Source organism: Corythoichthys intestinalis, chromosome 22 (assembly GCF_030265065.1).
Source record: "Corythoichthys intestinalis isolate RoL2023-P3 chromosome 22, ASM3026506v1, whole genome shotgun sequence".
Taxonomy (NCBI): Eukaryota; Metazoa; Chordata; class Actinopteri; order Syngnathiformes; family Syngnathidae; genus Corythoichthys; species Corythoichthys intestinalis.
This window is the reverse complement of record NC_080416.1, coordinates 2,485,098-2,511,892: the sequence shown is the minus strand read 5'-3', so window position 1 is coordinate 2,511,892 and position 26,795 is coordinate 2,485,098. Positions and strand designations below refer to the sequence as shown.

The window sequence follows — 26,795 nt, the reverse complement described above, 5'->3', positions numbered from 1 at the left end:
AATTGCAACTGCATCTCTCTCTCTCTCCGTGTGTTCTGCTTTTCCATCAGATAGCAACGGCCTGAGAGAATGTTCCTGTGACAGCGTTGCCTTGAGACATAAGGTGGCTGCACTGTGAATGTGAGGGGGGTACGTACAGGAAGAAAAAAAAGAGATTGCTTCCAGATTGCCCAGGCACCAAAAAAGAGACACTTTTTTCATTTTCTACCTGGTCACCTAGGGGGAAAAAACAAAACAAGGAAGCAATGGATGCTGAGAAAGAATATTGTTGGGCACAGTGCAAAGAAATTGTTAAGTGTGAAAACCTGCCTGAAGGGCTGGGCTGATGCTAGGATTTTTTTCTCAAAAAAAAAAAAAAAAAAATCTCAACCAATTTAACAACAAAAAAAAGGAAAAACAAAAAAAATGACACAAAAGAAGGGTTGAATGTGAATTTATTTTGTAATTAGAAACAGGCAGTCATGTTTGAGATACACACAGAGATTGTCTTCCTCAGATACTAAGCTACAAGTTGTTTTCAATATTTTTTATGTTCTAGTGTTAAATTTTAGTTTTCTAGATATATTTGAAAAGTGTCTTTTTTTTTTTTTGTTCTTTTCTTGAATCTTCATGGCCTTAATTTCAAGGGCGCCAGAGACTTTTTTGCAAGTTCAAGTCTGACGTCCGCTTCGGGGGAGATTAAACAAAAAAAAAAGACAACAGAAACATAAGCGAATCGGTATTTTTGGACCGCTTGGAAGGTCCGAGAAACTGGAAGAATCATTTAAAGAGGAAAAAAAAATCTATCACATAAGCTGTACAGATTTAGTAGAGAAAATCTTTTTTTTCCCCCTCGTTTTCGTCACAAGAAGAATGCTTTGATGATGATTATGTCCGAGGTAAATACGTGTTAAAACAGTAAATGTCTGTGGCGAAAAAGACTTGAGCACTGAAGAGATTTTTTCACAATGAGGTCAAAGAAAAACGCTTTTTTTTTACGCTCACCGTTATTATTTCCCGAGCAGCGTCGCCGTCAATGACATTACAGCTTTTTATCTGCCACATTTTACATTTTTTATGAGCTTTAAGATGTTTTTAGCCCGCTTTGCTTGTCACGCTGCAAATGTTATTGAAAAAAGAGGACAAAAAAAATCTATAAAATGTACAAAAACATGAAAAAAAACTGGCAGTGAAACAAAAACAGTAGAGTATAGGAGCTTATGGTTGAGATCAATCAGTGCAAAAGCAATAGAGGAAATTGTTGACAATTTCTGTAGTCTTTCCTAGTTGTGGATCAAATGCAGCCCATGGATGGCCATTTTTATACCAAAGATGAAGATACACTCTGAAACAGAGGTTTTTTTTTCCTGTCTCATTTTTTTCTGTTGGTTGTTGTTGATGTTAATGATGTTGTTGATGTTGATATTGCTGTTGTTCTTGTTGTTGTTGCTGTTGCTCTTGTTGATGTTTTTTTTTTATTTGACCTCGATGGCCGGACCAGTCCTTAAGAATCCTTTCATAACACATGCGCACACACTATGTCAAAGTTGATGCATGAGGTGGCACCAGTGGCAGTTTTTTTCCCATTTTCTTTCAGTATTTCAGGTGATTCTAACGTCGTACAGGGAAACTCATGTTAAACATAGACTTCATAATATATTGAGGGGGCGCAGGGCCAATTAATAGAGGGCCTGCTTTATTGGCGTGGCCCGTTAAAGCTGACCGAGTGGAATCACAGACAAAAAGAGCTTTTTTTTTTTGTTTAAAATTCTTGTGAATAAATGCTTAAATCCCTGAATTTGTGATAGATATGGACGTAAGACAGTCTCAATTCTTGTTTAAAAGCAAAAAAAAAAACAACGGTGCAGTTAGCATTTATTTTACGTAAATATGTCGAAGTACGATGCTAGTCAGTCAATGTGGCGGCCGCCATATGTAAACAGAGCTTTTCCGGTGAAAATTCTTGTGAATAAATGCTGAAATCCCTGAATTCGCTATAGATTTGAACGTAAAACAGTCTCAATTCTTTGTTAAAAGAGCAAAAAAAACAGGCAGTTAGCATTTATTTTACGTAAATATGTTGAAGAATAATGCTAGTCTGTCAGTCAATGTGGCAGCCGCCATATGTGAACAGAGCTTTTCCGGTGACAATTCCTGTAAATAAATGCTTAAATCCCTCAATTCTTTTTTGATATGGACGTAAAAAAGTCTCGATTCTTGGTTAAAAGCAAAAAAATAACGTGCAATATGTTGAAGTACAATGCTAGTCTGTTAGTAAATATAGCTTGCTGCCACCTTTTGTAAACAGAGCTTTTGCGGTGAAAATTCTTGTGAATAAATGCTTAAATCCCAGATTTTTTTTTTTTATAGAAATGGCTGTAGAACAGTCTCGTTTCTTGGTTGAAAGCAAAAAAAAAAAAAAAATGTGTAGTTAGCATTTTTTTTACGTAAATATGTCGAAAAACGATGCTAGTCAGTTAGACAATGTGGTGGCCGCCATTTGTAAACAGAGCTTTTACAGTGAAAATTCTTGTGAATAAATGCTTAAATCCCTGAATTCTTTATAGATATGGACATATGACAGTCTCGATTCTTGGTTAAACGCAAAAAAAAAAATGCAGTTCGCATTTATTTTACGTAAATACAGTGGGGAGAACAAGTATTTGATACACTGCCAATGTATCAAATACTTGTTCTCCCCACTGTATGTCAAAGTATGATGCTAGTCTGTCAGTCAATGTGGCGGCCACCTTACGTAAACAGAGCTTATCCAGTGAAAATTCTTGTGAATAAATTCTTAAATCCCAGATTTTTTTTTTTCATAGAAATGGATGTAGAACCGTCTCGTTTCTTGGTTGAAAGCAAAAAAAAAAAAAACGTGTAGTTAGCATTTTTTTAACGTAAATATGTCGAAAAACGATGCTAGTCAGTTAGACAATGTGGCGGCCGCCATTTGTAAACAGAGCTTTTACAGTGAAAATTCTTGTGAATAAATGCTTAAATCCCTGAATTCTTTATAGATATGGACATATGACAGTCTCGATTCTTGGTTAAACGCGAAAAAAAAAACATGCAGTTCGCATTTATTATACGTAAATATGTCAAAGTATGATGCTAGTCTGTCAGTCAATGTGGTGGCCACCTTACGTAAACAGAGCTTATCCGGTGAAAATTCTTGTGAATAAATGCTTAAATCCCTGATTTTTTTTAAAAATAGAAATGGACGTAGAACAGTCTCGTTTCTTGGTTGAAAGCAAAAAAAAAAAATTGCGTAGTTAGCATTTATTTTACGTAAATATGTCGAAGAACGATGCTAGTCAGTTAGACAATGTGGCGGCCGCCATTTGTAAACAGAGCTTTTAAAGTGAAATTTCTTATGAATAAATGCTTAAATCCCTGACTTTATAAATATGGACGTAAAACAGTCTCAAATTTTAGTTAAAAGCAAAAAAAAAAATATGTAATTAGTATTTATTTTACGTAAATATGTCGAAGTACGATGCTAGTCAGTCAATGTGGCGGCAGCCATATGTAAACAGAGCTTTTCCGGTGAAAATTCTTGTGAATAAATACTTAAATCCCTGAATTCACTATAGATCTGATCGTAAAACAGTCTCAATTCTTTGTTAAAAGAGCAAAAAACTGGCAGCAAGCATTTATTTTACGAGAAATATGTTGAAGAATAATGCTAGTCTGTCAGTCAATGTGGCAGCTGCCATATGTAAACAGAGCTTTTCCGGTGACAATTCCTGTAAATAAATGCTTAAATCCCTGAATTCTTTATTGATATGGACGTAAAAAAGTCTCGATTCTTGGTTAAAAGCAAAAAAATAACGTGCAATATGTCGAAGTACAATGCTAGTCTGTTAGTAAATATAGCTTGCTGCCACTTTATGTAAACAGAGCTTTTACGGTGAAAATTCTTGTGAATAAATGCTTAAATCCCAGATTTTTTTTTTTATAGAAATGGATGTAGAACAGTCTCGTTTCTTGGTTGAAAGCAAAAAAAAAATGTGTAGTTAGCATTTTTTTTACGTAAATATGTCGAAAAACGATGCTAGTCAGTTAGACAATGTGGCGGCCGCCATTTGTAAACAGAGCTTTTACAGTGAAAATTCTTGTGAATAAATGCTTCAATCCCTGAATTTTTATAGAAATGGACGTGAAACAGTCACGATTCATGGTTAAAAGCAAAAAAATAACGTGCAGTTAGCATTTATTTTACGTAAATATGTCGAGGAATGATGCGAATCTGTTAGAGAATGTGGCTGCAGCCTTACAACAAAGATCTTTTTACGTTGAAATTTCTTGTGAAAAAACAAAAAATATAATAATTACCTTGAATCCTCGAACAAATCACTCCTGAGACAATCCTTCCTGTTTGTATGCGATACAGCTTTAGTAGTTTTTTAACATAAATCCCGCGTTGGATCGCTGCATGTGTCGCTGCGACCGACTGTGAATAACTAAAGCAGATTGTGGGATGGCCCCCTACTTGAAGGCATGGTGCAGTGAAGATCAAATCTGACCCGTCAATATCATTATGAAGTCTGTGTTAACCGATTGGGAAATGTTGCTTACAATGCCCTGCTCTTGCCTCCCAAAAAATAATAGTTTCAACTTTTCCCCTATGTTCTAAAATCAACTGTTTATTTCCATAATGAATTTTGTTTAAAATCTTTAGTCTCTGTTGTTGTTACACAAACACTCCAATGAATGAGGGTTATTTACTGGATTCTTTACATCTGATAAAGCACAGTTCAAGAAACAATTTTAATCAAACATCTAAATTCAATGAGTTCTGAAGTCTTTAAAACAACAAAAGCTCAAAACACTTTTCGACACATTAGTTTGTAAATAGTTCGTGTTTGGATGGTGCATACTAGAGTCGGGGTTTCCCCTATAAATTAGAGATTGTGGCGCACCGCCACACCAAAATAAAAGCCGCCACGCATTGCAAATGAGATGTTTTTTTGTTTTGTTTTTAAAAAAAATTTAAGGCCATTTCAAACCAGCGGTTCTAATGATAAAATGTCTGATTGAGTGCTCGTCCAAGACCGGTGATTCCATACTTTTTGCTCGGGGTTATAAAATGTCACACATGATGAACATATGACGGAAACTTTGGCACATTTCTGGCATTCGTCTTGTTATGTTTTAGTCACCAAAAACACATTTTTTAGCCCATTTTAGTCCTGTCATTGTCTTAAAAAAAGCATTTATTGACAAAATATTTTCGTTGTCATTGTTGACGAAAATAATACTGGTCACAACCTACATTGAAACCAATATTGTGATAAACAAAGCTATTCATCTAAAAGCTACATAATGTTCCAATTTCATCATCATAGAGGACTACCAAGACTGCACACCACCCACGACCTTATATGTCCCTGCTTCAGTGACACAACTAATGTGCAAAGGCCAAGAGAGGATCCTTTGCTCTAATTTTCCTTTCACTGTCATTCCCTCCCTAGTGCCCCCGCTCATGCCCTCTTTGAGTTTTTTCTTTCTTTATTTGGTAGTGCAGAAGCAGAACCGCAAACCAATTTCAGTCATCCTCTCAATGAGGCTTGACGGGTCCAATTTGTCTCCCTCTGGGACAATAGGATCCACTCCTGTGTCCCTCAAGATAACAATTTCTTCCAGAAAAAGAAGGCGCATTATGTTTGGTGATGATCGCAACAGGAAACGCAGGAAACGGCAAAACGGATTTTGCCATGTGGCAAAATGGATTTTGCCATGTGGCATTATTTTTTTTGCCATGTGGCAAAATTAATTTTGCCATGTGGCATTTTTTTTGCCATGTGGCAAAATGGATTTTGCCATGTAGCATTTTTTTCCATGTGGCATTTTTTGCCATGTGGCATTTTTTTGCCTGGTGGCAAAATTGATTTTGCCATGTGGAATTATTTTTTGCCATGCAGCATTTTTTTCCCATGTGACAAAATGGATTTTGACATGTAGCCTTTTTTTTTGCCATGTGGCAAAATTGATTTTGACATGTGGTATTTTTTTTTCCATGTGGCATTTTTTTTTGCCATGTAGCATTTTTTTTGCCATGTGGCATTTTTATTTTTGCCATGTGGCAAAATTGATATTGCCATGTGGCATTTTTTTTGCCATGTGGTGCCATGTAGCATTTTTTTTTTTTTTTTTTTGCCATGTGGAAAATTCATTTTGCCACGTAGCATTTTTTTTTTTTTTTTTGCCGTGTAGCATTTTTTTGCCAAGTGGTATTTTTTTTGCCATGTGGCAAAATGGATTTTGCCATGTAACATTTTTTTGCCATGTGGCATTTTTTTTGGCCATGTGGCAAAATTAATTTTGCCATGTAACATTTTTTTGCCATGTGGCGAAATGGGTTTTGCGCTGTAGCATTTTTTTGCCATGTGGCAAAATTGATTTTTCTAATTAGTATCTTTTTGCCATGTGGCAAAATGGATTTTGCTATGTGGCATTTTTTGGGCATGTGGCTTTTTTTTTTTTTTTTGCCACATGGCAAAATCCATTTTTTCACATAGCAAATCCCACTTTTCGTTCTCGACCCTGCTGCACTTTTGTGTCCGCAGTTACATTCGTTGTTCGTCCCCTCCCAGTCAAATAGATTGGACATCTAGCACTCTCAATGGCAGCCAATGAGTTAACAAGGAAGTGGCCTAAAACCAACAGGAAGTGACCAGGAAATGGTACAAAACTGACAGAAAGTGACCTGTAAGCATCTTAAAATTAATGTGACACAACTCATTGCCTGCCATTGACAACGATCAGTGTTGTTAATCTTTAAAGTACTTAGTTACAAATGACTTCTCCCAAAAAAGTAATTGAGTTAGTAACTCAGTTACTTCATTGTAGGAGTAATTAGTTACTCAGCAAAGTAACTGACATTACTTTTCATGGTCCTGTTCTGATCGCTCTCTGGCAGGCAGCTGTGACAAAATCAGACAACTTTCGATCATTCAACCAAATTGTAGTAACGTGCCCCTTCCAGAGGTTGCGTTAGACATTTTCGTTGTCTGTCATTTTGACAGACAGGGTCATAAAAATCCGGTCATAATCCATTTTTACCCGTCACTTAAATTTTTAAAATGATAATGATGACATATTCAATCGTATTTAGTTTACGTTCATTTTTAAATAATATTGTAATAGACACGGAAGTCGTGGTATTTTTCTCCCTCTTTTTACTCTGCTTACCGTCAACAACACCAACAAAACAACAACTCCGCCCCCAAAGAAAAAGAGGCAACTATATAGACCCCAATCACCAACGTCACACAATGATCTTAATTGTGGTTGTCAGCCCAAAATCTTCTAAATATATATTAAATGCATCTTACCAGATATAAAATGACTACTACATAGTCTGTGGTGATCGTTTGGTGCCCAGATTTCTTGTCAAATTACAGCAGTCCATCTTGCTCTCCTCTTCGGGTCTCTCAGAATACGGTAGAACTTCAAGTCTCTCCGTCTATCTTCTCTGTTACTGCAACCAACCGCCACACACGCCTTCACCATTTTGATTATTAATGTTAACGAGCAGAAAAACACACCGTAATAGGAGGCATGTACGTAGCGGTAATGTGTAAACACGACGAGCTGACACGCAATATGGCGGCTCCAGTCAGGGGGGCGGAGTTGTGACGTCATGTGATTGGGGTCTATACACAGGCGGCAATCTAGTCCACCAATTGGATGACGCGCTGGCACACCGGGTGCACCAATAAGAACCTCACGTTGATGTGTCAATCACGGTGCCGCCGCCAGACCCCGGTGACGCTACAATATTCTGACAGAATAGCCAACGACGTCATGCATTAAGAGAGACATAAGCTAATTAATATGCTCACTCGCCACCCTGTGGTCTGGGGTGTGAATTGCAACCTGTCAAAATGACGGACGGACTTCAGTTTTTTCCGTCACCGTTTTAAAAAACCGGTCAACGACGGAAAATATTCGGTTAACGCGACCCCTGCCTTCACGCGGTAACGGCGTTGCGAAGATGGGAAAAGTAATTAATTACACTACTCAATACTAAAAAAAGATAACGCCGTATAAGTAACGCCATTATTAACAACACTGACAACGACAGATGTCATATTCGCTGGAAGAGAATTGGAAGGAATATTGGATGGACTGAATGTGAATGATCATCTTTTAGTGCCAATGCCAGCCAGTGAGTGAACTTATTTGGCCAAAAACATGAGTTCTAATTGCCATAAATGTGGCCCACAAACCAAAATGAATTTGACACTCCCGTATTAAACAGCCTCACTATTTCTTGCCTTTGCTCAGTTTCCATTCCTCCATACTTCAACTCCTTAGTCTCTTAGCTCCTCGTAACGTTCAATCAAATCACTCCGTGTTTGCTCTCGCTTGACCTGCCACTCACCGGCCAAACCTTGGCTTTACTCCCTATAAAATTCCGACACATTACAACTCCCCGGTCTCACTTTTATTTCTTTCCTGTCATTTCTTCATCTCCTGTGCTCGCAAGGTGTTGTTTTACCGAACAATTCCGTTTATCAACGTGGGTATGGCTACGGCGTAGCTATAAAGTTCTCCTGACGTGAATTATCCAAATAGGACTCATAATACAGAATGTGCACATTGGCGAGTATAGCAATTCCCAGAAATGGCCTGAGATTCAATAGTAATGAAATTATGAAAAAGGAAAGGAAAAACAGCACAAATAGGAAGACATGCATCATTTGGGCTAATGGCGAATCAATGCAGAGAAAAAGGCATGAGTTCGCTCCTGGTACACATTTATTATAGTTCCCCATAGACCTGAAATATGACTGAGCTAAACAAACAGAAGTGAAGTTTTCTTAATGGCGCGCTTGCTGCAAATGGTTTCCCATTTACAGCAGTTTTTGTCATCTTCCTCAAAGCGCCATCATCATCATTCATGCATAATTTGAACACTGTCCAGATAGACAATGTACATTGGATTGTGTGTACTATATTGTATTCTAAACCTGTTTATTGACTGCCATCTACAGGTGGAAACTTTGTACTGGCAGTTGAATTTGCCATTCAAGCAAGTGCGACTGAGTCAATTTGACAATACATGAACTGGTTCCATTGTATTGTCTCATCCCAAATTTTCCTTGAAATTTCAACCGGCAGAATGTAGAATAGAATAATATTTTCTGTGTGATCTGTGTGTAAACTGGCAGTAAATGACCCTCATTTGCTTTTCTGTAAAAGATCACATTAAGAAATGTTAGGAAAGGCAACCAAATTTTCTGTGCACACGGGGATAAAATTGCTTCTATCAATCTGTTAAAGGGAAGGACAACACCTCGTAAAAGACATTTGCTCAAAGTATTCAAGTATAGACCATGTGATAATGAGTATTAATGATGTTGTGAGGAAGGGTGGGCAATTTGGGACACTTGTTAGATTGGATAAAATTAGGGCTGTCAAAATTATCGTGTTAACGGGCGGTAATTTTTTTTTTTTTTTAATTAATCACGTTAAAATATTTGACGCAATTAAGGCATATGCCCCGCTCAGACAGATTTAAATGACAGTATAGTGAAATGCCCACTTGTTAATTGTGTTTTGTGGAGTTTTGCTGCATTCTGCTGGCGCTTGGGTGTGACTGATTTTATAGGCTTCAGTACCCATAAGCATTGTGTAAGTAATTATTGACATCAACAATGGCGGGCTACTAGTTTATTTTTTGATTGAAAAATTTATAAATTTTATTAAAACGAAAACATTAAGAGGGGTTTTAATATAAAATTTCTATAACTTGTACTAACATTTATCTTTTAAGAACTACAAGTCTACAAATCCATGGATCGCTTTAACAGAATGTTAATAATGTTAATGCCATCTTGTTGATTTATTGTTATAATAAACAAATACAGTCCTTATGTACCGCATGTTGAATATGTATATCCATCTTGTGTCTTATCTTTCCATTCCAACAATAATTTACAGAAAAATATGGCATATTTTATAGATGGTTTGAATTGTGATTAATTGCGATTAATTCATTTTTAAGCTGTAATTAACTCGATTAAAAAATTTAATCGTTTGACAGCCCTAGATAAAATAGTACTGCTGTTGATAAAATGCCTGCCCCCATGTCAAGAGCCCATTTGATAGAAATATTGGCTTTTATTTGTTAGTTTTTGTAGGTGTTGCCTTTCCCTTTAATAAAAGGAAAATTGAATGAAATGATTTTTTTTAATTAGAAATGAAAACAAAACATTGCTTCCAAAATGTGTTTCAATTGAATTAATTTTTTTAAAAGAACTTTTTTAACATATACAGTGAGGAACAGAAGTATTTGCACCCCTTGTGATTTTGCAAGTTCACCCACTTAGAAATGGGGTAAAGGTCTGAAATTTCATTTGTAGATGCATTTCCAATCATAGAGACATAATATTGGGAAAAAATACCTGGAAGTCAAATTGTATGATGTTTCAATAGTTTATTTGTAATTTACTGGGGTTCATAAGTATGTGTACCCCTGAGATTATCAGTGCTAATATTTTGTGCAGAAGCCTTTGTTTGCAACTACACAGGTCAGACATTGCTGATTCTCAGGGGTACAAACACTTGAGAACCCCACTAAATAATTGAAAAATCATGAGTTTCTGATTTTTTTAGATTGTCTCTATGAGTGAAAATGCATCTATGATTGAAATTTCAGAACTCCACCTATTTTCTTAGTGCGTGAACTTGCAAAATCACAAGGGGTGCAAATACTTCTGCTTTTCACTGCATATTTTATCCCCAATGTTAAATATGCTATTGTTTCAATGTTTTGTTTTATTTATTTTTAGCACACACAAAAAGCATGTACCAACACATTTTTTTTTTTCTCCCCAACACCAGTGGGTGTTGCAGCACCCTCAGGAGCCCACTTCCCGCACCACTGATGACATCTGTCATAAGCATTCATTAATGCTAGATAGTGTCTTATGAAGCAAGGGTGTAGGTTTGGTCTCAACATCGGTAGGGATGGTATTGACTCATACTAACTCAACTTTCATATGTATTCATCATAAGCGGATTTTAAGGGGGGGGCAGGCCCCCCGGTGGCCGAAAAGTGTCATTGCATATAATTGACTTTCCTAAGTATATATATATATATATATATATATATGTATTAGGGCTGTCAAACGATTAGAATTTTTAATGGAGTTAATTATAGCTTAAAAATTAATTAATCGTAATTAATCGCAATTAATCGCAATTCAAACCATCATAAAATATGCCATATTTTTCTGTAAATTATATATATATTCTGTAAAATAATTTGTTGGAATGTAAAGATAAGACACAAGATGGATATATGCATTCAACATACGGTACATAAGGACTGTAGTGGGCATTTCACTCTACTGTCATTTAAATCTGTCTATGCTCTCCTCACTCTGAAGCGTCTACTTTTTCCAAAGCTAGACAGCTAGTGAACGACGCCTTAATAATCAGACTTCTTCCTTTTTCATCTAATTTATTAATAAAATGGCCTCAAACCACTGTCCTTTTTAGACCGTAGTGAAACTACAAAAAAAAAAGTCCACAAGCATTGCATTAGCAACAACGTTAGCTTAGCACGCTATACAGGTTCACTAAACATAAACAAAAAGCGTCTCATACAAAAAATATAACATTTCGCTTACAAACATAATATGTACATTCTTTACAACAACCATACTGACGGACAAATCTTGTCCAAGGATCATATAAGCACAACATTACAACGTAGGCGTCAGCCCGAGACGTCGTGCAGCCATATTGAACTGGCAAGAAAGCAATAAACCATGTCGCAAAGCAACCACAAGCGTTCGCTGTTAGACAGCACAAAAAACCTTGCTGTAAATATTTCCAAAAGGCAGAATACTGTCTGAGCGGGACATGTGCGTTACTTGCGTCAAATATTTTAACGTGATTAATTTATAAAAATTAATTACCGCGCGTTAACGCGATAATTTTGACAGCCCTAATATATATATATATATATATATATATGTATATATATATATCCACAGTGGGGCAAATAAGTATTTAGTCAACCACTAATTGTACAAGTTCTCCCACTTGAAAATATTAGACAGGCCTGTAATTGTCAACATGGGTAAACCTCAACCATGAGAGACAGAATGTGGGGAAAAAACACAGAAAATCACATTGTTTGATTTTTTTTTTAAAGAATTTATTTGCAAATCATGGTGGAAAATAAGTGTTTGGTCTATACCAAAAGTTCATCTCAATACTTTGTTATGTACCCTTTGTTGGCAATAACGGAGTCCAAACATTTTCTGTAACTCTTCACAAGCTTTTCACACACTGTTGCTGGTATTTTGGCCCATTCCTTCATGCAGATCTCCTCTAGAGCAGTGATGTTTTGGGGCTGTCGTTGGGCAACACGGACTTTCAACTCCCTTCTCACCCCGTGGCGTCAAAATGATAACAAGAACGGGGAGCAAAAATCCCAGAACCACACGGGGGGACCTAGTGAATGACCTACAGAGAGCTGGGACCACACTAACGAAGGCTACTATCAGTAACACAATGCGCCCCAGGGACTCAAATCCTGCACTGACAGACGTGTCCCCCTGCTGAAGAAAGTACACGTCCAGGCCCGTCTGCGGTTCGTTAAAGAGCATTTGGATGATCCAGAAGAAGACTGGGAGAACGTGTCATGGTCAGATGAAACCAAAATAGAACTTGTTGGTAGAAACACAGGTTCTCGTGTTTGGAGGAGAAAGAATACTGAATTGTATCTGAAGAACACCATACCCACTGTGAAGCATGTTGGTGGAAACATCATGCTTTGGGGCTGTTTTTCTGCAAAGGGACCAGGACGACTGATCTTTGTAAAGGAAAGAATGAATGGGGCCATATATCGAGAGATTTTGAGTGAAAATCTCCTTCCATCAGCAAGGGCATTGAAGATGAGACGTGGCTGGGTCTTTCAGCATGGCAATGATCCCAAACACACAGCCAGGGCAACAAAGGAGTGGCTTCGTAAGAAGCATTTCAAGGTCCTGGAGTGGCCTAGCCAGTCTCCAGATCTCAACCCCATAGAAAATCTGTGGAGGGAGTTGAAAGTCCGTGTTGCCCAACGACAGCCTCAAAACATCACTGCTCTAGTGGAGATCTGCATGGAGGAATGGGCCAAAATACCAGCAACAGTGTGTGAATGAAAACGTTTGGCCTTGGTATTGAGATGAACTTATTGACCAAATACTTAATTTCCACCATGATTTGCAAATAAATTCTTTAAAAATCAAACAATGTGATTTTCTGGGGGGGGTTCCCACATTCTGTCTCTCAGGGTTGAGCTTTCCCATGTTGACAATTACAAGCCTCTCTAATATTTTCAAGTGGGAGAACTCACACGATTAGTGGTTGACTAAATACTTATTTGCCCCACTGTAACTGAACTCATTACATAATGCAAATAAGGTGGCTTAAAAGTTAGGAGTGGTATGTCCCTACTGTTCCTATGCAAACCTACGCCCTTGTTATGATGCCACTGTCAAATAGTGTTCCCTGATTTTTATTTTGGGGGGAAAAAATGAAAGAAGATGGGTACAAAAATACTGTATTTGCATCATTTTTCCCCCACTCTTTTCAAGTGATGTGCTAGTTTTTCTTTTTTCCTTCTGTCAGTGTTCACTCCTCTCTCAGAACCTCTTCAGCCATCCCGAAGCGATGCAGTATCACCGAATCGCACGTGAGGCTGCTGCTATTCCTTCGCTTACTTTCACCATCAGGTGTGGCTCAATAACTCATCACATGGCAGGCCAATACACCGGCTCGCACATAATGCGGCGGGAAAATTGCTCCGAGTGGCCCTTTACACAAACACGCGCACACACACACACGGCAAAGAAGAACGGGGACCTCCTGCTTTTTAATTGATGCTTCGGTTAACTTTTGATGAAAGCTATTGATTGGCCACACGGGCCTAGGAGCGCAGTCATGAGTTAAATCAGCTCCTTGAGAAATACACCATGCATCAATCACTAGGAAAAAGGCTGACCGGGTTGTCGTTACAAAGCCCGAAAGGTAAAGGGGATTTATTGTGGGGATGAAAGGAGAAAACGGTTACTTGGACAGCAGAGCGGCTTTTAATTTCATTTCTGTTGCTTCTTTTTTTTTTTACTTTTACCCCACTTGTCTTCAGCACCGGGCAGGACGTGGTCACGCCTCGCACATGCTGCACAGTGTGTGTGATCTTTGAGACGCTATCTGTACATCTGTGGATGTGAACTTGGATTTAATGAGTCTTTTTTTTTTCTCTCTCCGATGAAGCTTTCAATTAAAAAAACTGTCAAAAAGCACCAAAGGCTGTTGTTATCATTCAATTTGCATCACAAATGTTATAAGCATTTTGGCGGCATTAATTATGCATCTCCAAGGAGACCAGCCTATCTTTCCCAGTGCTCAATTATCAACAGTGGAAGCCCTGTTTTTATCACGGAGCTTGGTGGCACCTGCTACACATTGACCTTGTATCTCAACATCCGGCTCATAATTACGGCCTTCGCAAATGGAGCCTTGATGGGATTTCCTCCCCATCGCAGCTCAAGCGCACTTGATTGGGCGTAAAGTGGTCATAATCAAAGATGGAGGAGCATCCTGGTAGGGAAAGTGGATCGATGGCAATCAATCTTCCTCTTCACTCTTACTTAAGCCCAATCAATCGGCGTCCTTGTCACCACCCGGAGACGCCTGTACCGTCGATACGGGCGGATGCGGTCGCCGGTTGCCTGAGAGCTCCCCGAGCAAGATCGAGGTAATGAGGCGGCCTCTTTCAGACGAAGGACATCTTAATAGGGAACAATTGACTCTTCGGAATGGATTGAATGATCGTGTGTATGCTCGTAAATACGTCAGCACCCATCTGCTGATAGAAGAAACACATAGCCAGCCCAAGAGTGGTGTAGTCGTGAACGGTCTGGTTCCGAGAGTGAACAACAACAAAAAACTATTTGTTGGCTTTATGTGCTTTTTCAAATATTTGAATCAGGGGAAAGGGGTAAATATTAGCTTTAAAAATTGAGAATTTGATCACTAACCCCGCTTGGGCATTCATTATCCCCTGTCATGCCCTAATCTGTTCTATCTTCCCTCTTCCCCTTCTATTGGTTTCTAGATCCCATAGCTCACACATTGTTTCCAATTGCTTGGGTAGCTTTAAAGAGAATGCAATGTTTTCTTCATCATTATTTCACTGTTATATATATTATATATAGCATTTAAGCTGGTGAACGTTGGTTATGCAAGTTAGCCTGTTGCTGTAAACATTAGCATTATTTAGCGTTTAAGCTAGCGGACCTTTGTTATGCAAATTAGAAAATTTCCGTAAACATTAGCATTATATAGCATTTAAGCTAGCGGACTTTTGCTATCCAAATTAGCAAATTGTTGTAAACATTAGCATTATATAGCATGTCAGCTCGTGGACTTTTGCTATGCAAATTAGCCAATTGTTGTAAACATTAGCATTGTATATCATTTAAGCTAGCGGACCTTTGTTATGCAAATTAGAAAATTTCGTAAACATTAGCATTATATAGCATTTAAGCTAGAAGACTTTTGCTATCCAAATTAGCAAATTGTTGTAAACATTAGCGTTATATAGCATTTCAGCTAGTGGACTTTTGCCATGCAAATTAGCCAATTGTTGTAAACATTAGCATTGTATAGCATTTAAGCTAGCGGAATTTTACTATGCAAGTTGGCAAATTGTCGTAAACATTAGCATTATATAGCATTTAAGCTAGCGGACCTTTGCTATGCAAGTTAGCCATTTGTCGTAAACATTAGCATTATATAGCATTTAAGCTAGCCGACCTTTGCTATGCAAGTTAGCCAATTGTTGTAAACATAAGCATTATATAGCATTTAAGTTTATAGACCTTTAATATGGAAGTTAGCAAATTGTCGTAGTATTATTATATAGCATTTAAGCTAGTTGACCTTTGCTATGCAAGTTAGCCAATTGTTGTAAACATTAGCATTATATAGCATTTAAGCTAGTGGACTTTTACAATGCATGTTAGCAAATTGTCGTAAAAATTAGCATTATATAGCATTTAAGCTAACGGACCTTTGCTATGCAAGTTAGAGAATTGTTGTAAATATTAGCATTATATAGCATTTAAGCTAGTAGACTTCACTATGCAAGTTAGCTAATTGTTGTAAACATTAGCATTATATCGCATTTAAGTTAGTAGACTTTTACTATGAGAGTTAGCCAATTGTCGTAAACATTCGCATTATATAGCATTTAAGCTAGCGGACTTTTGCTATGCAGGTTAGCCAACTGCAACAATGCAACAATTGGCTAACTTGCATAACAAAAGTCCGCTAGCTTAAATGATATATTGCTCATGTTTAGCAGTTTCTGGTGCGCACCAGATTGCTTACATTTATTTTATTTCTCTCGATGTCCCTTTAGGAGGGCTGTGGAAAGAAAAAAAAATTCAAAAGAAGAATCATTTCAATCATAAAAAATTAAAACATTTGCATTTGAGCACTTAATTTTTCATTTAAATTGTTTTCTTTGATTGAAGCAATCCTTTTTATGTTTGGGCCATATGGGTAGGACTTTTGTGTCAAAATCATTCAAATTCAATCCCAAAAAGTTGCGTTAACAAAAAAAAAATATATATATATATATATATATATATATATATATTTTTTTTTTTTTTAAATCAAAGAAAACTTCATATGCAAAGATCAGCCCCCCCCCCCCCCCCCCCCCAAAAAAAATGGCAGTGGCGGCCGACAGCGACCATGATTCCCGCTTCATGCTTTTCAGAAATACGCCATTGGTGTAGCCACTTGTCACTCAAACATTCTGACCAATAGCGAAGCATTACATTTGTAAATGTATTTGTATTTTTCAAAATGATTATAAAAATAAGTGAATTCAAAACTTTTTTCACTACAATCTTCTTCAACCTTTTTTGGGAGGTGGGGGGGGTATTTTTGCATTCAAGTTTTTTCTTTGATTAAATATATACAGTATATATATTTTTGGGGATTGAGGCTTAACTTTTTGGGGGATTGAATGGTTTAGACACAAATGTCCTACCCATAATATGCCCAAACACATGGCCCTAGAATTGCTTCCATAACATAAGTGTTCAAATGCAAAAAAAAAAAAAAAAAAAAAATTATATGATTGGAAAAAAAATTCTTGATTGAAGTGATTTTTCTTTTGTAAATATTTTTTGTTTGTTTAAAGCAACTTTATGGGGGATTGAATTTTAAATTTGTTGCTTGCTCCTTTTGTCTTGACCAATCCACTGCCTCTTGTATCAACCACCTGTGTCTCATTGTCTCGTTACCCCTTGTCTGTGTATTTAAGCTCCCAGTGTCTGTTCACTCCTTGTTGCATCATTGTCGTTTTCTTGTTTATCCTGTCATTTCCATGTCTCTCTGTGTAAGCCCACATGTTGATGCTTCCTAAAGTAAGTTTTTGATTCCTGGTTTTGTTTGATCCCTCCTTGAGTTTGGTTTGCACGTTTCCTTTTTTGGGCTTTTGTTTGTTATTTAAATCGTTTTTGAGTTCCCACACACCCTGCCTTGCCCTGCCTTTTGTTTCCCTGCGTTTGGGTCCTCCATGCCGCCACACCCTGACAAAGTCAATCAAAAAAATTGTTTAAAAAAATAATAATAATAATTCAATAACTAAAAAATACTATCCAAATGCATTTTTTTAGTCTGAAATTTATTTTTGCATTGAAACTTTTTTTTTTTTTTTTTTAAATAGTTTGAAGTGACTTTTTAAATTAAAAATACACAAATCTACCTCCATATGAGTGCAGCCAAATGTAGACTTTTCGTATAAACCCACATTAGGCAACAGTTGCACCACTTTAGACACTGGGGCTATACCGATAAATACCGATATATCAATTGGTTACAATTGGCTTTTATATATACACTGCTGGCCAAAAGTATTGGCACCCCCTGCAAATCTGTCATATAATGCTCAATTTCTCCAAGAAAATGATTGCAATTAAAGTTTCGATAGTGATATCTTCATTTATTTTGCTTGCAATGAAAAAACAAAAGAGAATGGGGGGGATTAAATCATGATCATTTTACACAAAGCTCCAAAAATGGGCCGGACAAAAGTATTGGCACCCTTTGAAATATCTTGTGATGCTTTTCTAATTTGTGTAATTAACATTAACTGTTACTTACCTGTGGCAATAACTAAATCACACTTGTAGCCAGTTAAAAGGGATTAAAGTTGACTTAACCTCTGTCCTGTGTACCACATTGAGCATGGAGAAAAGACCAAAGAGCTGTCTGAGGAGTTGAGAAGCAAAATTGTGAGATCTTAAGGCTACACGTCCATCTCCAAAGACCTGAATGTTCCTGTGTCTACCGTGCGCAGTGTCATCAATAAGTGTAAAGCCCATGGCACTGTGGCTAAGCACCCTAGATGTGGACGCAAAACAGAAATTGACGAGAGATTTCAACAAAAGATTGTGCGGATGGTGGATAAAGAACCTCGACTAACATCCAAACAAGTTCAAGCTGTCCGGCAGTCCCAGGGTACAACAGTGTCAACCCGTACTATCCGTTGCCGTCTGAATGAAAAGGGACTCTACGGTAGAATACCTAGGAAGACCCCACTTCTGACCCAGAGACCTAAAAAACCCAGGCTGGAGTTTGCCAAAACGTACCTGAGAAAGCCAAAAACGTTTTGGAAGAATGTTCTCTGATCAGATGAGACAAAAGTAGAGCTTTTTGGGAAAAGGCATCAACATAGTTTACAGGGGGGAAAAAACCAAGGCCTTCAAGGAAAAAAAAAAAACAGTCCCCACAGTCAAACATGGCGGAGGTTTCCTGATGTTGTGGGGTTGCTTTGCTACGTCTGGCACTGGACTGCTTAACCGTGTGCATGGCATTATGTTGTCTGAAGACTGCCAACAAATTTTGCAGCATAATGTAGGGTCCAGTGTGAGAAAACTGGGTCTCCCACAAAGGTCATGGGTCTTCCAGCAGGACAATGACCCAAAACACACTAGAAAATTGTTTGAGAGAAAGCACTGGAGACTTCTAAAGTGGCCAGCAATGAGTCCCATAGAACACCTGTGGAGATGTCTGAAAATGCCACCCTTCAAATCTGAGACTAGTTGGCCAAAGAAGAATGGTCTAACATTCCAGCAGAGCATTGTAAGAAGCTCACTGATGGATAGCGGAAGTGGTTGTTTGCAGTTATTTTGTGTAAAGGTTGTGCTACCAAATATTAGGCTGAGGGTGCCAATACTTTTGTCTGGCCCATTTTTGGAGTTTTGTGTAAGATGATCGTGATTTTTTTTAGAGATGCCCCGATCGGGTCCGATCACGTCATTTTCAAAGTATCGGAATCGGCAAAAAAATATCGGCCATGCCTTTTTTTTAATATACAGTATATATATATATTTTTTTTATTAAATCGTTTTCTAATTGTATTTAACGTTACAGACATAATATGTATCTGTAATGGCGCCGTTTTACCTATATAGAGAGATAAAAGGCAGTGTAAAATGAGTAGAGTGAATTTTGGCAGCTTTTGGAGCCTTTTTTTAATTGGCTAAAGCCTTACAATCCCTCTCCCTACGATTAGAAATATCATGGGAAGCAACGTGGGGAAGCAAGGTAGCAATTGATCTTTTTCTTAACACCTTATGTTATTTCCCAACGCAGAGAAGAAATATCAATTGGTAGCACTACGCGAAGTCATGGTTCCACTTCCCATCATGCATTTGGGCATGGCTACAGTATCATTTACTGAAAGCTCAACAAATACACTAGATGGCAATATTTAGTCACAATATACAAATTCTTTCTATCCGTGGATCCCTCTCACAGAAAGAATGTTAATAATGTAAATGCCATCTTGAGGATTTATTGTCATAATAAACAAATACAGTACTTATGTACTGTATGTTGAATGTATATATTCGTCCGAGTTTTATTCATTTTTTTCTTAATGCATTGCCAAAATGTATATGATCGGGTATCTCCCCCCCCCCCCCCCCCCCCCCCATTCTCTTTTGCGCTTTTTCAGTGCAAGCAAAATAAATGAAGAAATTACAACCAAAGCATTTGTAATTGCAATCGTTTTCTGGGAGAAATTGACCATTATCTGACTGAATTGCAGCAGTGCCAATACTTTTGGCCATGTTTCATTTGAATGTGATATGTTTCATCAACAAAATCGTAGACATGCTTTTACACAAAAGTGTGAGATTAATGCTTTTGAAAACACCTTCATCTTTAAACGCCCGCATCCGTTTTTACACTTTGTTTAACACCGTAGCTTTTGTGAAATTGCAGTGAAATACAAAATTTCCCTCTCACCCTTGCAGCCAAATAGTTTATCAAATTTGGAGATGTAGAAAAGCAAAGCACCACAAGAGTGCAGCATACCAACACAGATTTTATCTGACACACACAGCACCGCCACAGCTGGATACAGATCAAGAACGTCTTCACCAGGGAAACCGCACAACACTTGTACCTACAGTACATCAAGCATTTGCCATCTGCTGAATGGATCCATAGATTGAGCAGGAAACGCACAGGGGTGCATTAAAGTACATGTGCTCTACTTCCTGTACAAACAAGTATTACACTATCTGAGACTAGAACTCACCGGACCAATATCTTGAGAGTTGGATAAATTACAGTAATAAATTTGTTCTAAATTAAATCATACGCATGCACAATTTAATGATTATCTGCCTGACTGTTAGGGTTTTTTGCCTTGAATCGATTGTGTAGTAATCATAATAGTCCCAGTTTAACCATTAATATTTAAGGTTTGTCTTGCAAAATGACAATAGAGAGTAGTGGAAGGCTGCAGGCGTTCTGTATTTTTATAGAGCACTGTGTTTAAAAAAAAAAAAAAAATCTTAGCAAAGGTCTGCAGGACTGTAATGATCCCAAGCTTGCAGGTGCAGTCCAAGCACTTTTTGCACTTTTTATTCAATCAACAATCTGTGATAGTCAGCAAGCAAACAGACACCTGGCGCTCCCTTATTAGCTTATACAGCACTAAAAGAGTCATAATTAACCAAAGTGGGACTCTGCATTGCTGAGCTCCGATCTAAATAAAAACCCACAAGGTGATTGGTGTATTTTCATGCGTGCTTTATGAGTCGCTTCATCTCCGAATATGAGACAACTCTAAATATTCAGTTGGAAGAAATCATATGTGAACGTATTGGAATCACTGTTTTCTGCATGAATTAGCTATAAAATGTCATTGGATCATTCGAAGTGAACAATAAGCATCCAAGCGTTATTTTACAAACTTTTGAGGTGTTTGGGACATTTTTCTGTCCCTCCTAGGAACTTACACATACAGTCATGTGAAAAAAATTAGGACATCCCATTTAATAGTGGTATGAAAAAGTATCTGAACATTTCGGAATTTCTCACATTTCTGCTTAATTCACCATCAAATGTGATCTGAGCTTTGTCAAAATCATACAGATGAAAAAACAGTCTGCTTTAACTAAAATCACCCATTTATAGGTTTCCATATTTTAATGAGGATAGCATGCTAACAATGACAGAAGGGGGAAAATTAAGTAAGTGAACAATCACATTTAATATTTTTGTGCCCCGCCTTTGGCAGCAATAACTTCAACCAGACGCTTCCTGTAGCTGCAGATCGGTCTGGCACATTGATCAGGACTAATATTGGCCCATTCTTTTAGACAAAACTGCTGTAGTTCAGTCAGATTCCTGGGATGTTTAGTTGAATCAAGGTCATGCCACAGCATCTCAATGGGGTTCAAGTCTAGACTTTGACTTGGCCACTCCAGAACATGTGTTTTGTTCTTCTGAAACCATTCTCAAGTTGATTTACTTCTGTGTTTTTGGATCATTGTCTTGTTGCAGCATCAGTCCTCTTTTTAGCTTCAACTGTCTGAAAGACGGCCTCAGGTTTGCCTGCAAAACATCCTGATCAACTTTTGAATTCATTCTGCCATTAATGACTGCAAGTTGTCCAGGCCCTGAGGAAGCAAAACAGCCCCAAATCATGATACTCCCTGTTGATGTGGGTGAGCTGTTCCATTTTTCCTCCACACATGACGTGTGTTACCACCAATTTAGTCCACAAAATATTTTACCAAAACTTCTGTGGAGTGTCCAGGTGCCGTTTTTTTTTTTTTTTTTTTTTTTTTTTTTAGACCACAGTGGCTTCCGTGGAGTCCTCCCATGTACACCATTCTTTGTCATAGTTTTACATATAGTTGGTGAGTGCACAGAGATATTGGACCGTGCCAGTGATTTCTGTAAGTCTTTGGCAGACACTCTAGGGTTCTTTTTGACCTCTCTGAGTATTCTGCGCTGAACTCTTGGCGTCATCTTTGGACGGCCACTCTTTGGGAGAGAAGCAAAAGTGCCAAACTCTTTCCATTTGTAGACAACTTCCCTGACTGTCGATTGATGAACATCCAGACTTTTAGAAATGGTTTTGTTTCCTTTCCCAGCTTTGTACAAATCAACAATCCTTGATCGCAGAATCTTCAACAGCTCTTTTGACCGAGACTTGATGCACATCAGTAGTGCTGCAACGATTAATCGATTAGTTTGAGTATTCGCTCTGAAAAAAAGATTAGAATTAGATTTTGCCGCTTCAAGTATTCGTTTAAGTGGTGTTGTAATGATTTATTTTGGGAGTGTTTGCATATAGTTTTATTGATTTGGGTGGATACACTGCCCTCTAGTGGTAGCAGTGAATATGGGTGAATCCAGCAGCTCCCTGTTAAGACCAACATAAGTGAAGTTTTTGTTTGAGCTAATGTTTTTTGATGCATTTGTAATTTAATTAATAGGTATATCTAGCAGATTTTATGGGAATGTCTCTGAAACATTTGTTAAGAGCATTGTTAAAAAAGAAAAAAAATAGCATTTTATAGCATTTAAGCTAGCTGACTTGCTATGTGAGTTAGCCAATTCTTTTGTTGTGCATAGATCATTTCTTTTTTTTTTTTTTTTTTTCTTAATACCGTTTGAGGCTGAGCTCGGGTATTTTAATTTTTCAAGTTCTTTATCCGGTTACTCATATTCAAACTAACTAGTTGATTAATCGACTACTAAAATAATCGGTAGCTGCAGCCCTACACATCAGACGATGCTTCTCATCAAGACAATTCTTACCAAGTGTGTGTTTTATAGTGGGCAGGGCAGCTTTAAACCACTCATCAGTGATTGGACACATACCTGACTTACAGTAAGTTGTTTGGTAAAAATTGGTGTCAATTGCTCTTTAAGTCTCCATAGGCAGAGTGTTCCCTTACTTATTTTTTCCCCTTCTTTCATTGTTTGCATACTATAATCATTAAAATATAAAAAACTATAAATGTTTGGGTGGTTTTAGTTAAAGCAGACCCTGTATTTTCATCTGTGTGGTTTTGACAAAGATCAGATCACATTTGATGGTGGTTTTATGCGGAAATGTCAGAAATTCCAAAATGTTAAGATACTTTTTCATACCACTGTATGTTGGTCGACATACAAGAAGCAGACAAAACAGGTGAAATCAACGAGGACCCAAACACAAACATATTTCCTTTATGTCGATTAATTTATTCCGTGATTGAACTTGGCTTCCGCCTAAAGTCCAAAAAAGCCATTTGAACCTTTTTGGGTGTCTTTTTCCCTTTGTCCATATCAGTTTCTTTGTTTTGACAGCATAGTGAAAGAATGGCACATATAGCACAAATGTCATTACCCTCCCTTGCAGGAATAACAACGGATGGTGGACTCAGCGATGGGGGAAATACCGTGCTATAAATACATTACAAGTGCTGTGCCTGAGTCTTGGAGCGGTTGGTGGTGGCTGGCGGACCTGGATTTGAGATGCCCTAAAACTGGTGTCAACAGTAAGCAAAGGAAATAAATGATCTGCGGCTGGTGAGCAGCACACACATAATTACATACATAGTTATACTATACACACACAACTGAAATGGATACCTCTCGATCTGTGTTTCCCTCGGTCGGTAGAATGTTTTGTAATCTTGCCAGTGTTTTACTACATTGCATCTGTTATGTCTGCGGCAGACCAAATTCATTCTGAGCTCAAAAGAAACGTTTCGTAGATGAAGCCAGAGTCAAAACAGGGTCCTGAACTTTAAGTGCTCCGGTATATTAATTAGTAATGCTGCATGCATGTATGGAAACGTGCCAGCATCTCTACATGTGTGCTTAGTTTAGCTCTTACTGGGCGATTATTCAGCTCAATGATGTGTTGGACTTGCATCAGATATTATTCTGAGGTTAACATATTGGTCACAGCTGTCAGAAGTATTTTCTGAACATCACCTAGGTTGAATTAGGGTAAGACAGTACCTTAAAATCACTGACATCTGTGGCTTCTTAACTGTCATTTTTCCCCACCGGCGTCCGTTTCATAACGTCGCAATAGACCCTACCCACCGACGTCACAAAACCACGTGCTCGCTGTATGGTTCCGCCCACTTGTCCGTCATTTTGTCTCTGTATTAGCATTGGTTTCAATTGATCGAGGAATTTAAAATGCATTTCATGGAAGACCCGGTGCTTTCTGATGCCGTAAACTCACTGGATGTGTTGCATAAAAGGCGTTATGTGGAAAAGCTTCGTTCTATACAGTCGCCAGATCCATATTTGATGCCCAAATCGATGTTTTTCGACCCACTGTCTTCGCCCTGTCTGCCTGACATCTGCTACGCTGATATTATCTTGTCCACACAAAATCAGCCTATTCTCACGAAAATTTGAAAAACTTCAAGAGCTTGGAGGCTTATAAATACTTCGTTGCTGGTTGGGTGAAACAGGTCCTCGTCCACGAAAATTCGGCAGGAATCTATCTTGTGCTTGGAAAGGTGAGTTACGAAATTTTCAATTCAAAATCTTTTGTTATTGCTAACATCCACTGTCAAGTCAAATGTATTTCATGTCGTTTGTCAATGGAGTTAAGGCTTTTAATGTTTATATGGTTTAGCGATAGCACTCTCACTACATACATACGTGTATGTTGTCGGCAATTAGCCTAGCAATGATCTTAATTGTGGTTATTTGTGAGCCCAAAACCCTCTAAGTATATCTTAAATGCATCTTACCGGATATAAAATGACTACTACATAGTCTGTGGTGATTTTTTGGTGCCCAGTTTTCACGTCGAATTGCAGCCGTCCATTTCGCTCTCCCCTTTGGATCCCTCGGAATACGGTAAAACTTCAAGTCTCTCCTTCCATCTTCTCTGTTAGTGCAACCAACAGCCACACACGCCTTCACCATTTTGATTATTAATGTTAAGGAGCAGAAAAACACGCCGTAAATAGGAGGAATGTACGTAGCCGTAACAGGTTAACACTATGTTTTGACGGACAATTGGGCGGTACCATTCAGGAGAGCGGAGTTGTGACGTCACGTGGGTAGGGTCTATAGGGGTGCAACGGTTCAGTTAGCCCACGGTTCGGTTTGAACCTCAGTTTTGGGATTACGGTTTCGGTTTGCATTTTGCTTTTCTTTTTTTCTTTTTTTTAAAACTGCCTTTATTTTGCTTTTTTAAAAAATGAAATAAACACTTAAAATGTAAACATTTTTGACTGTTAAAATGCCTCTTAGCGCTTTGGCTAGTGCAGTGACTGACTACTGAAATACACACACAGTTGTAAAAAAAGTTACTTGGCAAAGTAACTGGTGATACCTTTTATGTTTGTTTGTTTTTTTCATTAAAAAAAAAAAAAAACATAGAAACCTTTGCTATGTTTGGAGGTCACTTATTGTTGTGAATCAACCGTTAAAGTTGATAAAATTGCTCCCGTTTTTGCATTAGTTCCCTTCTGTCTACTTTTGACATGTGAAAATTTTAAAACTTTCATTTTTCATTCAGATTTTGCCGATTAGGAGTATTTTAGATAAAAAGTTGCTTAGGTTCGCTCGTAAGGTTGACTACAACAGAGCCTTTCTGAGAAGTTTATTGCTCTAAAATGGCGGCTGGCACTGTAGAGCTGATGCAAATGACCCCTACAAGACCCTTCAGGGTATGACTCTCAACAAACACGGGAAGTTTGGCACAAATATGTTGTATATTTGCCGAGTTATGACTGTTCAAAGTTTTTGGCGAGACAAATTGTTGACGGTCATTTTCACTTCCGGTTAGGACCTCTCCGCTTCAACAAAACCTCAATAAATTTCATCAGGCACCTGAACACGTCTTGAGGCTCCCCTGATACAGGTTTGAGGTGAATAGATTGTTTTCCCTTGGAGGAGGAGCCCGTATCGTAAAGAAGGCCATTTCTTGTTCCCACTAGGGGGCGCCAGGCCTAATGGGTAATATTTCAATGTACTCATGTTCAGGCAGGGATACCTCACATGAATGTTTTGCAAAAAAAAAAATGGCCAACTTTGGGACCACGCCCAGGTCACACCCTTGGATAAAAACTCACCATTTTGAATAGTCAGAAATTTATGATAATACGTTTTGCACAAACAGTAAGTGACTTTCATGAACCTTGTTTTTGTGCAAGTGTAAACGGGTTGCAGTATGACAGGAAACTTGCGGTGTTGAGGCCCAACTGTTCAAGTTAAGACCCATAAATATGTTTACACTGTACTATGAATTTCCTGTTGAGTATCTGAATTTATAGTAGGTCTCCATGAAGGAAACAGCCTTGTTAAGCCTTAAAGTAATTGCTTAGCTTTTAGTATATTGGCTTTGGCCAAGTCTGCATAATATCCTGCGGCCATGGAAAGTGCGTTACCATGTGCACGTCTTAGAAAAGCCCAAACAGAATTTGGTTCCGTTACCATGGTATCAGCTG

At 38.0% G+C, this 26,795-nt stretch overlaps 2 protein-coding genes across 8 annotated transcripts in view; both read left to right on the top strand.

Moving 5' to 3' along the window:
• rbms3 (RNA binding motif, single stranded interacting protein) overlaps positions 1-11,996 on the top strand; it is a 629,442-nt gene extending 617,446 nt beyond the window's left edge. For all 5 annotated transcript variants that reach the window (XM_057827865.1, XM_057827863.1, XM_057827866.1 and 2 more), the window contains exon 14: positions 51-11,996. In XM_057827865.1, the coding sequence (XP_057683848.1) occupies positions 51-54 (4 nt within the window). In that variant the 3' untranslated portion in view covers positions 55-11,996. The remainder of the gene's footprint in view (positions 1-50) is intronic.
• A 5,411-nt stretch (positions 11,997-17,407) lies between these two features.
• The window catches only part of tgfbr2b (transforming growth factor beta receptor 2b), a 95,948-nt gene continuing 86,560 nt past the window's right edge, over positions 17,408-26,795 (top strand). For all 3 annotated transcript variants that reach the window (XM_057827615.1, XM_057827614.1, XM_057827612.1), the window contains exons 1-2: positions 17,408-17,438; positions 23,729-23,898. The gene's annotated coding sequence lies outside the window, so the exon portion shown is untranslated. The remainder of the gene's footprint in view (positions 17,439-23,728; positions 23,899-26,795) is intronic.